Source organism: Lampris incognitus, chromosome 9, assembly GCF_029633865.1.
Source record: "Lampris incognitus isolate fLamInc1 chromosome 9, fLamInc1.hap2, whole genome shotgun sequence".
In the NCBI taxonomy this organism is placed as follows: Eukaryota; Metazoa; Chordata; class Actinopteri; order Lampriformes; family Lampridae; genus Lampris; species Lampris incognitus.
In genome coordinates, this window is record NC_079219.1 from 25919221 (window position 1) to 25934581 (window position 15361).

At 45.1% G+C, this 15361-nt stretch overlaps 1 protein-coding gene across 1 annotated transcript in view; it reads right to left on the reverse strand.

Moving 5' to 3' along the window:
• The window catches only part of LOC130117622 (intermembrane lipid transfer protein VPS13B-like), a 457273-nt gene that overhangs the window by 265112 nt on the left and 176800 nt on the right, over positions 1-15361 (reverse strand). Inside the window, exon 22 of the mRNA XM_056285747.1 lies at positions 1859-1992. Coding sequence (XP_056141722.1) covers positions 1859-1992 — 134 coding nt within the window. The remainder of the gene's footprint in view (positions 1-1858; positions 1993-15361) is intronic.

Below are 15361 nucleotides of genomic sequence, written 5' to 3' on the forward strand. Positions count from 1 at the left end.
GAAGAGACAGCAACTGTTGTCAAAGGTTCATCAAGCACATGCACCAAAGATCAACGGCAAGTGGCCAACACATACAGGTGTACACTCACGTTCACACAAATGCGCACACACATACACACACGCATGCATGCACGCACGCACACACACACACCCAAAAACACCTTAAAGAACATTAAGATGGTTGACTAGATAGGTATAAGCTCCGCACTCAAAAATATACGTGAATGTCTACATATGCGCGCGCGCACACACACGCACGCACGCACGCACGCACGCACGTACGCACGCACACACACACACACACACGTGTGCACATGCACATCCTCTGAGGTCTTCCATCAAGAGGAACCCTGTCATAGACTTGTCAGCGCTTCCTGATGTACTTCAGATGGGTCTGGTTGTGATGTGGGCTCTACTGACTGGTCTACTCAAGATGCAATGAGTAGTCACACAATGGGAGCAGTCAACCACCCAGCTATTCAGTTAGACAGACGGGGACAGCCAGTCAGCCAGTCAGTCAACCAAAAAGCCAGCCATCCGCAGAGAGACACGAGACGCTACGTATGTATCTGCACTATATGCAAAACAGGCTAATGGGCTAACAGCTAACAGAGATTCCTGCAAGCCACATGGTCAGAGATGCAGTGAGAGCTGAGCTAAGCTGAAATGGGCCAGGACAGACGTCAGCGCTAAAGAAGGAGTAAAATTAGTGGAAAAAAGGAGAAGAAAGGAGAGGAGAGGCCATGTTACGTTTTGGGAGTTGATGAGTATAACAAAACAGGGACAAACATTGATGCTGGTCTACGATGGTGTTACCGTATTTCCCGGACTATAAGTCACTGGTTTTTTTACTTATCTGGCTGGTCCTGCGACCAATATACCAAAGCAACTTATACAATGTCATTTTGTTGGATGGATACATTACACTTCAACTAAAGCCATTAGATGACACTGTTTAATCTCTTGACTCAACTGAAAATACTGTACCACCCATAGAAATTGAATGAGAGGAGAACAGACATTGAACTGTCTGCCATTGTCATCTGAGTAGTTCAAAAGAAAAAGGCGATTGTATTAGTTGTAATGGTGCTAACACACATACTACTCCACTGCTCATTTGGCTGTTACTGCAAGACCTCACATCAGTGAGTCCATGACCAAAAAAAAAAAGAGGGGGGGGGGTCTGCAACTTGCCTTAAGTCGGTTTATACGGAAGTTAGCCCGCTACAATGGTCACAGTTCTTTGCAATGGCAGCGGTTCAAATAGATATGGCCACCGCTTTGACCATTCGGCTATGCTGAATTGAATGTCTGTTCTACTAATTCAATTTCTATGGTACCACCATATAACCTATACACCGAAGCGACTCATACGGGTTTTTCCTCACAACAACGCATTTTTTGCTGACTGCGACTTATAGTCTGGGCTTGTAGTCTGGGAAATACAGTATGTTGCAACCCCGGCCTTCATAAATGTGTGTGACAACCCTACATTTCTGAGTGATATTAAAGAGGGCTGATGGAGGCTTTACCCTGCAGATGAATACATGTGAAGCCTAGTGTTCACTGGCAAACCAGAGGATTTGGTGCTGAGGGTGAGATAAATATGAGTGTTAGAAGAGATGATAAGGGGCAGAGAGGGAAATTGTAGAGGGAGTGGAAACATAATGCTGACAGACCACTAGCTGCCAGCAATGTGAAACAATGATAGAGGGAATAACAGGGAAATGGAGAGCCACAAAGTCCATCTATAATAAGCTTCTTGTTCAATGAGAGTCCTGTAAAGTACCATGGGTGCACACTCAGTATCTTGCATATTTCCACACATGCCACACTGATAAAGAGTTGGACGGTGTACCTGAAGAGTCAGGCGTTTCACAGCATCCCAAGCATAGGCGATCAGCTCTTTCATTCTCTCCTCTGAGGTGGTCCAGGAGTCCACTGATGTGTTGCAAGGCATCACCTTCATTGGGATGGACAGGGGGCGTGATTCTGATAGATAGATAGGTAGATAGATAGAGAGAGACAGAGACAGAGAGAGCGAGAGAGAGAGAGATTGATATTTGAAGTCATAATGTGCACTGCTTTTAAAATGCTATTTCTTAGACAATCAGTCACAAGTCATAAGCCAAACAGCAGCAGGCCTGTGCGTGGTGGGATTCACAGGTACCAGTTGGTTCTACTGAGTACACATCACAGAGCGGTAGAATTCACCCAACCAGGGTCACTGGTTGAAAAGTTTAAGAACCCCTTGAACTTTGTGACCGCAGTCTTACAAAATGCTATAAAAGATGAAATCATAAAAGCAATATCTTGTCATGTTGTAAAAAAAGATGTAAAGGGTTTAGTATATGCCCCTATTCCCTTTTCTCTCCATAATTGACTGTTATTTTCATCTGCTGTACCATATCATGTTATATGATGTTTAATTGACACTTCATTGAGGTGATGTAATGTTGGCACTAAGAATTTCTTGTCTCTGAGGGGAAAGGGGTAATAGAGGGCCACTGTGGGAGTCATAAGAGCAGTGACCATACACACACACACACACACACACACACACACACACACACACACACACACACACACACACACACACACACACACACACACACACACACACACACACACACGCTGTCCCAGACATGACATGTCATTATGATTCCTGTTGTGGTCCAGACTAAGGATGTTTGCCTTTGCTGACACTCATGGCAACAGCCGAGCACACAAATCATCCCGGGAATAGCTCCCCTATTAGCCGTTATAGCAACCACGTGGACCTTGAAGGTTTACATACACCTACAGTGTGCGACCGGTATGGAAAAGAGGGAGCAAGAATGTGGAGACAGAGAGAGGGCAACAGAGAATATGAGGTGAGAAAGAAAAAAGGGAGAACAGATACACCAGAGAGAGAGAGAGAGAGAGAGAGAGAGAGAGAGAGAGAGAGAGAGAGAGAGAGAGAGAGAAAGAACAGAATAGACATGTTCTACTAGTTCAGCTTAAGGCCCGGGGATGTTAAAGCCATCAGAGCTCAGCGGCACTCCATGCGAGCGTCAGAGGTGGGGTGGGGGTGGAGGCGGGGGTCTCTGAAGACACATTAAGACATATTCCATGATTTAAAGGTCTGCCTTGCTCAGCAGCTCTATCCCACAGTTGTCATGAAATGGCACTGATGTCACAGCCCTGCCATGCCTCCTCAGACGCCATGCTCCCAAATATCGCAACAACAGCCATAGGCATCATCATGGCAACGGGACTGTGTTGCCGCGGAGATGGATGAACGGGTAGGTAGTTGTCATGGTCTGTGGTCACCATGACAACCTGCCCAAAACCTGCGGGTGGGAGGGTATGAGTGTATATGGACTGACTGACTGAGGTCACAAGTGTGTGTATCCTGCATGTGTGCATGTGTAGAAGGAATCTGACTGGAGTTCAAGATCATCATGGCTGGACTTTCTTACAGTATTTTCTCACAGTCAGCATCCAGGTGCCTCTGGCACTCAGGGACTATGAAATGGATTGTATTTGTCATGATGCCTACATTCAAGCATTGCATCACTACATATTATCCTTAAAGGGGTAGTAATTATTTTCTTTTTAATAATTTTTGAGCTGAAAAAAAATGGTATGGGCTCAGGATGGTAGAACTGGTTGCCCTCATGATAAATTAAACAAAAAATGAGACATATCACACGGCTGATCTGAGGGGGATAAATCTTTACTTTTTCTTACATCCACGGTAAATACACATTACCATCAACCCTCCACAAATTCCTGCTTTATATGGAAGCATCAAAGGCACATATGATGCCGCCAACACAATGAATTACGTGCCGAGTAGAACGCAATACACTGCTGTTAGCCTACTCAACTCTCTAGGTAGACTTGTGAGAAGCTAGGGTGTGATGTACTACAGCATGACCACCTTCACCCCCCCCCCCGACACCACCATCAGTGTCCTCTACATTATACCCCTTTTTCACCCTTTCTCATAATGTGCATAGGCCGAGACAGGCCAAGAAGGAGAACTTGATTTTTAATCAGTACAGTTTGTACTACACCGTTATGCCATACTATGCCATACTCACTATACTCCCTCTCTTTTTCTTACTCTCTCCGTGAGCCTTGTACACAAAAACTTACAATATCTAGAAACTTGTCCCCTTCCTGAATACCCACACACTGACAAATGGCAAAAAATTGACTTTGACAGCATAGATTGTGTTTCATGGACCATCTTCCATTGTGTAATGTGTGTAGAGAGCTACACAAACCACTGTGATATCATTGGCCTGTCAATAGCATTTTGTTTTAGGGGAATCTGTGTGTGTTACAGTATTCCTGTCACACTGGATTACAGTACTGTTTCCTGTTCTCCTCTGCGGGGGTTCCATAGACATGACAGAGTTCTGTGGCTGTTCCAGCCTGTCATGTGGCTCAGCTGTCTAGACTCGGGAGGCTTTACACCAGGGACTGGGCTCACTCTGGGACTGTGTGGGTGCAGGCAATGCTGTCACGATGTGTACTTCTATTTGTGAAGGCGAGCTCCAGTATGTGGCATGTCTTTTTGTGCATTTCCATGCTTGCATGTAGTTGTGTGTGTGTGTGTGTGTGTGTGTGTGTGTGTGTGTGTGTGTGTGTGTGTGTGTGTGTGTGTGTGTGTGTGTGTGTGTGTGTGTGTGTGTGTGTTCCAACTCTATAGGTGGTAATCATTGGCAATACTGAGGCCCAAGTACTGACGTAAGTCTTCTAAATATACCCTATACCCTCTAAAAACATATTAATCCTAACCAAACAGCTCATTCACACTTCCTGCTGAGGCTTACTGCATGAGAAAGTACAACTAGCATGCACCCACCCACCCACCCACACACACACACACACACAGAAACACAAGCACACAGAAACACAAGCACACAGAGTTGCCCTACAAAACACATACTAACAAAGCAGACCCCAAAAAATATCATGATATCATGAAGTTTTCACACCCTTACCAATCATCATTCATGAAATCCTAAAGTAAACAGAGACCGCCCTGCTGAGAACCAGCTGAGCTACAGAACATCAGCTCTGGTCACACACCAATGCTGTGTCACTCCCGTTTAAAGCCACAATCAATTACACATTGTGAGAGCGTAAGCATGAGGGTGGAGTGGACCCTGATTCCCTAATTTTTTGGCTCTGTGTGTGTGTGTGTGTGTGTGTGTGTGTGTGTGTGTGTGTGTGCCTGTGCGCACACTTCTCCTGTGGATGTTTAGGTATGTTTTTGAATGTGCATGTGTATTTTTTTTTTCATTTCCTTGATGAGTGCGTCATCCAAATGCCCTAATTTAATACAGTGTGTAAGCACATGGCTGTGTGCGTTTGTAATTGAACGGTTTCAGCAAAGGATGGGAGAGAGAAACCGCGGTGCACACAGTGAAATCTCACGCACACTCCTGAGGAGCTTAGCGCAGAGAGCTTGAATCACGCTCAGGTAGAGCCATTATCATTAACTTTAGCTTATTCCCCCCTGGCCCTATACTAGTTATCCCACTCTAAGCTGTTGCCATAAAAACTCCTGGAGATCTTGGCTTCCCATAGGTTTGATGTGAATACCATCAATCATAGTCATTGCTCAAGAAAGAGGGCCATCACTTTTCTAGGACTGTTACTTCTTGGCCAAACCTCAAAGGCTGGCTCACCCTGCAGTTTTCATCTAAAAACTTGATTATAAACCTAATCCCCAAGACCTTATGACTAACCTCGTCCTTAAATAGAGACAAAAGAGAAAAAAAACATGATGAATTATTTTCACAGGTTTGTGACTTTGGAGCATGGCCAAAACAAGAAAGTCGTTCTGCAGAGAGAGAGTTTGTTGGGCTGGATGGTGGGTGTGCTGAAACTACATGCCGGTCTGCATGAAGCTCTCAGCTGGTTTTTAATACCATCCCAGGGCTCTGTCCATTAATCTTAGGGTCATTATTTGGAATGAAACTGCCACATCTTGTTATAGTGAGTGGACGGCCCCTCGTTTTTTTTTGCAGGGGAGAAGGTGGGTATGTACCTCGGAGTCAAAATGAGGACGAGGGCAGTTACAGGCTTGGCGGCGTCCAGAGAACATTGAGAGGGGGGGCGGGGGGGTTGGGGGGAGATGGAGGCAGAGGCACAGAATGAGAAAGACAGGGGGAACGGAGAGCTCTTAATTCATCTGAAAGAGAAACGTGGCCTAACAAGTCCTCAGAGTGCTCTTAAAGCAAGGTTATTCCCCTTGCCTTGTGCCATCCTGGCCCTGTCCTTCTCCTCACTCTGTGTTTGGCCATTTGGAGGCGACACTCTCAGTCCATACACCCTCATCTTCTCCCGTTTTCGCCCTTCTTCTCTGATTCGCTCTCACATTCTTGTCTCTGGGCCACTGTGGTCTGCTATAAACATGCTGATGTTCTAAGAGTGATTATTTATGATTATCCGTCCTCTTTAACAGCTCCAATCGTCACATCTCACAGCAAGTCAAAGGCCGGGGCTTTTTGAAGCCTTCAGAAAGAGTGTGATTGGAGAGTGCGCAGGGACCCATTACGACATAATGACTTGGGTGAGAAGCAGGACGGTATTGCCTCACTTCATGTGCTGCGGACACACCGCTGTAACGTGGTTGTAAAATGTGTGAGGGTGTGTGGCGAGAGTCAGTCGCACATCATACGAATTGTGAGAGCAAGTGCAAACATTCTCTGAAGCACGCATGAGTTCTCACACACACACACACACACACACACACACACACACACACACACACACACACAAACACAAACACACACACACACACACACATTGCACAATTCACTCCGATGCTCTGAAAAGTCACATAAAGCAACGCGGGCACCACAACAGTGAAAAGTTCTCAACATCAGATTTACCATTCGGCGGTTGAGCAACTCAACCATAAAAACAGCCCCATTGAAGGATTCAGCATTTCCCATGCAGCCTGCTATCTCTCTGGTATGTTCCCTATTACCAGTGGTTTACAGTGAGATGAAGTGTTGTATATTCTGTTACAGCTGCGTGCAGAGGCAACACCAAGGCTCCTTAATAACCAGTCTGCCTATTTGTTTTGGATGCAGGTCTGTGTTTATTTAAATATTTATCAGACTCCATTTGTAATGCAGTTATTGAAGCCACCACATAAAGCAGTGGCGGCTATGGGATGCCTGGCTGTTTTTCAGACCTCTGTTCTGCAATCAGTCCTTTTTTACTCCTTCTGTACACACATCCCTAAACCCAGACACACACGCCCAATGATTTCTCCATCTCTCTCTTCCTCCCTCTCTCGTATAAGCTCCGTTACAAGGCTGGGAGATTTGAGGTTAGCCACTGAAGGAAGCCCCCGAACCAGTCAAGGTTACTGTGGTGGTGAGGCCCCTGCCTTTGGAGACAGGCTCTGACGCCTCTATTGCAGCAGCCAAGAGAAAGAGGGGAGGAGAGAGGGAGAGGTGAAGTGACAAAAGATATGGGAGGAGAGGGAGAAAACACAAAACAGAAAAGAAAAGATAGGAATGAGAGGCTTGCGAGCTGTTGCCAGCCAGACCATGACACAACACATGAAGAATGAAAACAGAAGACATGTCCTCTCCCGGTGACACTGAGGCCCCTCTGAAAGGTCCCTGATGAAATCACCCCCCAATCCAATTTCTAATCCACTCCAGTTTCCCCCATCTTATGAACTCTGTCCAGACCGCTCACTAATCCATTCACTGTCTGATGAACCACATCCCATCCCCAGCTTTTACCTTGACACCCCCCACCACCAACAAAACCACAGCCAATATCAACAAGACCCGATCCCCCATTATTCATGACAGCAGCGAAAAAAGGCATATGTAAAGACAACCGTAGGACACCGCCGTTGCCCACAGATCGCTCTAATTCCGCTCTCACTGTGAGAGTGGTTTGTCTGGGCAAAGTGTTAGGAGAAACCAGGACTATTGATATCTGGCAAGAATTGCTCCCCACAGATTACAACTATTCTCCTCAAGGGGCCCTACTATCTCATTATTCCCTTCGTTTGTTGTTTTCTTTCCCCTCTACAACCTTCATTACCTTGATAAATTGTTGACTTTTCCAGAAAAATTAAACTATATAAATAACTCTACAATGAAAATATTATCCGCTCTCGCACGGCAGCCAATAAAAACTGCCTGATTTCCATCAGGCTACTTGGGCTGGGATTATGGTAACGTATGACTGTGTTCTGCTTGAGGGTCTCTCATCATTTCTCTCTCTGTACATGTGAGTACGGACATAAATATATTAGTCTCTCCCCTTTCACTCTTTCCCCAAAACATATTTTCTCTGTGTCTCCGCAAAAAAAAAAAAAAAAATTATCTCTCAACCCGAAAATCTGGTCTTTCATTCCCAAACCCCCCCCTTTTTTTTCTTTTCCTTGAGACAATGTGGTTGAGATCATAGCAAAAGCCAATAGTTCGTGAGAACTTGTCTCGACTCCAGCGCTCTGTCAGCCACCAGACACCGTCTCCTACCTTTGAGATTCACAGTATGAATGGCACTGTCCATGTCGCTCCCCGCTCTCTCACCCCCCCCCCCTTTAGTCACCCCAGTTAACAGCAAAATTAAATCTAATTCCCTCATCTCGACCATGAGAAGACAGGAAAAACAGACAACAGTTCCTTCTCCAACCTTCAGAGAGCATGGCCAGATCAGGGGATAGGTTTCTTAGCAAAAAGTAAGTATGCTCTCAGTATGCCAAAGGCTAATTTTAGGATTGAGAAGTTAAGCCAGTGAGATCATTACTCTGGTTGAAGAGAACAATGAGAAAGCTCGGGAGGCTTTCGATCAGAAACACGGTGCGGCTGCCAACAAGAACATTCATAAGGGACAAATAAAGAAAATACTTAGAGGCTAGTTTTATGTGAACCAATTTGTGGTGTAATTGTGCGGGCGGACTGAAATCGACCTCAAACTAAGGCAAAACAACTTGTTTCCAAAGTCGTCGTTCCGTGGCCTTTCTTGTAAAGGATAATCACACAAAAACAACGTTAACACTTGTATGATCGTGTTACTAAGCAACACCCAAATAAACCTTGAGGTGACACTAATGCTAATTTTCTTGTTGGGCTTTGAAAACACCAATTCATCACTCTCAGCCTGCACAGCCTGTTCACTTGAAATGTTTTGCTGGACCCGGCATGACCAGAGCCACAATAAGCCTTGCAAGATGACCAGCAATATCAGCTGCCCTTTAAACACAGCCACATTATGTGATTAAAAGCCACAGCAAAAGCCATGCGGTCCTAAACAGCAGGAAAATCCAAGGGCCAGACTTTGAAACTTTTCTGTCATAACACTTCCATCAGCGCCAATCTAAGACAATAACACTATTATAAAATGTAAAAATGTTTGGCAAAGGCATGTATCTAAATTTCGGAGTGCTGCTAATAATACATTCCCATCCCTTCTTATTATAATCATGGAGAACCACAGGTCAGCCCTGGCTTTGGACGAGCGAGAGAGAGAGAGAGGGAGAAAGACAGACAGACAGACAGAGAGAGAGAGAGAGAGAGAGAGAGAGAGAGAGAGAGAGAGAGAGAGAGAGAGAGAGAGAGAGAGAGAGAGAGAGAGAGAGAGAGAGAGAGAGAGAGAGAGAAGTGGTGGTCGAGTGAGCTAGAGAGTGAGCGAAGAGAAGGAGCGGCGGTAGCGAGAGCAAACATTTTTCAAAAGGTTTTGAACTGCCACAACCACAAGGGGTTCTTGATCATAGAGTCATAACTGTGCACAAAAAAAATATTAGGCTGGGCGTCCGGGTAGCGTAGCGGTCTATTCCGCTACCTACCAACATGGGGATTGGCGGTTCAAATCCCTGTGTTACCTCCGGCTTGGTCGGGCATCCCTTCAGACACAACTGGCTGTGTCTGCGGGTGGGAAGTTGGATGTGAGTATGTGTCCTGGCCACTGCACTAGCGCCTCCTCTGGTTGGCCAGGGCACCTGTTCAGGGGGGAGGGGGGACTGGTGGGAATAGCGTGATCCTCCCATGCGCTACGTCTCCCTGGCGAAACTCCTCACTGTCAAGTGAAAAGAAGCGGCTGGCGACTCCACATGTATCGGAGGAGGCATGTGGTAGTCTGCAGCCCTCCCCGGATCAGCAGAGGGGGTGGAGTGGGATGGCTCGGAAGAGAGTGGCAGTGGGCCGGATACAGTTTGGGAGGAAAAGGGTGAGGAAAAAAAAAAATATTAGGCTGATAGGTCCAGTAGTATGCGAGATTAGCTGCAGACAATCAGACACACGCACGCACGCATGCACAGGCACACACACACACACACACACACACACACACACACACACACACACACACACACACACACACGCAATCCTCTCCAGGCTCCCGCCTGGCGGAGATAAACTGTAAACTGTTCTTTGTTCTTTTAGCTTGTACAGTGTTCAAAGTCAACATTAAGGAGAGAAAGAAAAATCAAGGTGTTTGCCACTCTCTCCAATGAGTCTCAGTCTAGTCCAGTAATTGTTGGATCTCAAAGTAAGCATGTGTCTTGTAAGATGTACGCGGTATATGTAACATGTGCCCTGACCAAAAGCAGAACGGAAGGGCGACAGACAGAGAGAAGTATTTTGTTGCCAGAAGCAGTCCAGTGGATAAAAGGTCCTAAGATCCTGGCTGGGCCTCGCTGCACCAAGTATGATATCACCTTGCCCTCGGTGCCTCTGGGAAAATGATCCGAAGTGAACTAGTCTCTGTACATTTGCCTACACATTAACAGGCACCTTCCAAGGGCTCGGAGGAAAGTCCCCCTTGATTACTACGAAACTGTAGCTAGGCTGAATGTGGTAACAAAACAACATAACACTCTCTTTACATCATAAAAGTGCCAGGCATGCGTTCAAATGGCCAATTGGAAGCAGGGACGCCTTGCTATTAGAATTGTTCTGAGAAGGCTTTGAACTGCAAAAAACTCTGAAAATGATTTTCGTCCCGTGGATTATGATTTACTCTGTTAATTCCCCGAGGTGATCTCTGTGGGGAAATCAATATCTCCAGTGGAAAAATATGATAATCAATGGGCACTGAAAAATATTGCCCAGGCCAACATATAATCAGGCGGAACAAAACACAACTCACATATCAATATTCCACAACATATCCAGCATGTCTGGCCATTCAATCTTACAACGGGGATCCAAACTGCTAATTTCTCAACATATAACCCATTAACTTTATGTTTTACAAGTGACCACTTTAACGCATGGTTGATGATCATGCTCACACATGGTCTTTGGTGTGATTTCAAGACAGCCTAAGGCCAGAACGATATGCTGCAGCTTAATCTAGCACGGAGCACCAGAATGTTATGCTAGCAGACCCGTGGGACATTAGTTTAAACCTGTAATATACTGCTGAGACTATTAAAACAGTGTCTAAGAACTTTATGAAGAATGGGTATAAACTACTTTTTCAATGTATTTCAAAGAATAAGACCAGCACATAGACACAGTACAATGAACCAGCTCCGAGGAGGAAAATGTTGCATTTTCAAACAAACTATTAAATGTTGGCTACTGGCAGATCTACTTGGAAAGTTAAAAAAATAAAACAAGATAAAAATAATTTTAAAGCACTACAGCAGAACACATTAAAAAAAAACATGAGTATATAGGCACTTAACTTACGGTAGACTAATTCAAAGCAGAATAGTTGCATCAGGACCCCTATAGGAAAGCCTTCCTATAAGGGTCAGTAGTGTAGGAGAGGACAGTGGTGTCGGCTGGCAGCCCCTGCTGAACCTCAGCCAATCTTACGTGTTTATTTCCCATGTGCCCCTTTGAATGGCGGCTCAAACAGATGTGTTGACTCCAACTGGCAAACAACCTGCACATCTCTCCTCTGTTTGCCTAAATAGATGACTGAAGTCTGAAAAATAAAACGTCTGCTGTAATGATTACAAACCCCCTTAAAGTCCCAAGAGAAATTATATGACCCCAATAAACCCAGGACTAATATCGACCCTGTCATATGTATGGACGTTTATTTGGAGTCACGTTAAAACAAGCACATTAGGGCTACTGAATGAAATGCCAAATTATAATTTAACAAAAAGTGATGTAAAAAAAAAAGCATGTTTTTTTTCTCTGATCCACAAGGGGAAAAATGAGCGCAGCCAGTTCAACTCGCTTCTTACAACAACACAATTCATTTCTCAGGGCAATTATCAATTTGCCTGAAAAACTTGCCCTGTCAGAGTTGATGAGATTAAGACCCATCAAGACACAATAGTCATTTCTCATCTACAGTCATATAAGGTTTACTCTCCAGTAAATCACTATGGCTTATTGGTTCAATCCAAGCTAAACAGCTGGATCAGATGTCCTGGGGTAAACATGCTGCTATTACGAATACATTTACAAAACTCCATTGGCCAACCGGCTACAACTACGTGACCTTGGAGTAAAACTGTGACCTGCTGATGAAAAAAAAGAAGACAGTTTTATGTCCAGCTGACAGTCGGCAGAGCATAAACACCACATGCAAACATGATAAACTAATAACCGAGTTAGAACGAGGATCTGACCTCTGCTAGTGAGTCTTTGACATAAAAGGCACACCATCATCTCCTCTCTGTTTAAACACGGACCTCCTTATTCCTAGTGTGCTCCACACATGGCAAAGCAATTAATAAATCATCTTCAGAGAGCCCAATTCCAATCACAACATGTTGAATGTCAGCAGCTCTTCTCATGAGGTGACCTGAGGGGAGGCTTTACAAGCAAAAATCCATCCTAACAACACAATCCAAGTGTTATTCCCATGACCTTCAACGGCTCACTGTAGAACTGTTACCATTCAGAGTCTCAGATAGCATCAGCTCTCCCGTTTTTAGCTTTTGGTTGGAGTCCAAACTGAGAAATATCAATGGGAGGATGAAAAGTTGTCAGTGGAACACAGGCGATTTCTATTTGAAAGTGGATTTATACCTGAAGTGTCTGTGAATGTTCTCATTCATCCAGGTCATGGTTATCCAAAGGAGTTGAATCAAGTGCAACTGGACTTGGTATATATCCGTGAAGACGTTTCGCCTCTCATCCAAGAGGCTTCCTCAGTTCGTGTCTTTCTGACTAGACGAAGTGGCACAAGGCTCTGCCTTACTGTGGTACAAGGCTCTGCCTTACTGCTCCTGATCGTCACACCCCTGCCTCTCCGTCAGGGAGCAAATTTCAAAGGAAGAACCAAATAGACATACCAAAAATCAATAAGATGTATCAGATACATCAACATTAATAAGGCATATCAGTCTGTCCGGGTAGTGTAGCAGTCTATTCCGTTGCCTACCAACACAGGGATCGCCAGTTCGAATCCCCGTGTTACCTCCGGCTTGGTTGGGCGTCCCTACAGACACCATTGGCCGTGTCTATGGGTGGGAAGCCGGATGTGGGTATGGGTACTCGTCGCTGCACTTGCACTTCCTCTGGTCAGTCTGGGCACCTGTTCAGGGGGGGGGGGACTGGGGGGAATAGCATGATCTTTCCATGTGCTACGTCCCCCTGGCAAAACTCCTCACTGTCAGGTGAAAAGAAGCAGCTGGTGACTCCACATGTATCGGAGGAGGCATGTGGTAGATAGTCTGCAGCCCTCCCTGGATCAGCAGAGGGAGTGGAGCAGCGACCGGGGCGGCTCAGAAGAGTGGGGTAATTGGTCGGATACAATTAGGGAGAAAAAGGGGGACAATCAAAAAAAAAAAAGAAACCTATCAGTCCAATTATCCTTATATCTCATCTCATCATCAGCCGCTTCTCCGGGGTCGGGTCGCAGTGGCAGCAAGCTAAGTAGGGCACTCCAGATGTCCCTCTCCCCAGCAATGCCCTCCAGCTCCGCCTGGGTGTTCCCAGGCCAGATTGGACATGTAGTCCCTCCAGCAAGCTCTGGGTCTATCCCAGGGCCTCCTCCCAGTTGAACGTGCCTGGAAAACCTCCAAAGGAAGGCACTCAGGAGGCATCCTAATCAGATGCCCAAACCACCTCAACTGGCTCTTTTCGATGCAAAGGAGCAGTGGCTCTACGCTGAGCTCTCTTCAGATGTCCGAGCTTCTCACCCTATCTCTTAGGATGATCTGAGACACCTTACAGAGGATTATATAATAATAATATAATAATCCTTATAATTAATTAATACATATCAATTATTAATAATCTTTAATAATTAATTATTATATAATATTCAATTCACCATGACCAACCAACCCTGGGGAGTATGAGAAATGTACTGTCTCTTTATCAGTACCCAATTAAACACAGGTACTTGTTCTTAGCACTTATTGTATTCACTCATTAAAAAAAATCTCTTTCTTGTACTTTTACTTTAGCACTGGTTTTGCTCTAAGATGCTTGTTTAGATGCACTTATGACCTCTGATGACTAGTAGGTCTCCTGATTTCCTACGTTAACTGCACTTACTGTTAGTCGCTTTGGATAAAAGTGTCGGCTAAATGACTGTAATGTAATGTAATGTAGGAAGGATAACGGAGAAACTGAGAAGTATCACCAAAATCTAAAAACCTCGGATGTCGCAAGAACTTCAATTTGTTCTATTTCCCCAAATGCATGCAATAAAATCCTCTTCACACACAGGAAGACCATTAAGAGTGAACAGGGAGGGAGAGTTGAAGAGAGGATGCCAGAGGGTTTGCAGCGCCTTTGCTGAGCTGCGTTTCTCAGTAATTGTCTGACTGCAGGGAACCTCCTTGTTCAAACATAATAAGAACCACCAGAACAAGATGCCTTATCCGTCTCCTAATACTGATGGCTCTCGGGAAAAATCTGCAACTTTTCCTCACATCTGCTCTGGTGACAGTGCAGCCGATTCCATAGGAGATGCTCTTCATTCAATTAAGAGGTGAAATACCAGGCTTTTCATTTAAATTCTTGGAAAAGAGGCAACAAACAGTTACCAAAGGCATGTTTTCTCTTTACCAGAAAACTATTGGAGTGGAAAGACCTTAAGAGCAACTTGGTACATGTTTCTAATGAACTAATGCGAGCCTTTAACGACATGCCACATACAAACATGCCTAACATTAAACACACCATTGCACACCCCAATTTTAAGCCATATGTGCTGTGTGCTACCTACTTAAGATTTAACCACATGCCGTGAGAAATTGTGTGTGTACATGAACATGCACAACTGTGTGCGAGTAGCAAGTGCGCTTGGTAAAACAGCTCTTGTTTTTGGTCAGTGTTGGGAACCCAGCCACTGAGGATGCACAAGCCAGAGCATCCTTAGTGCCGGTCCCAAGCCCGGACAAATGGGGAAGGTTGCGTCAGGTAGGGCATTCGGCGTAAAATCTTTGCCAAATCAAATA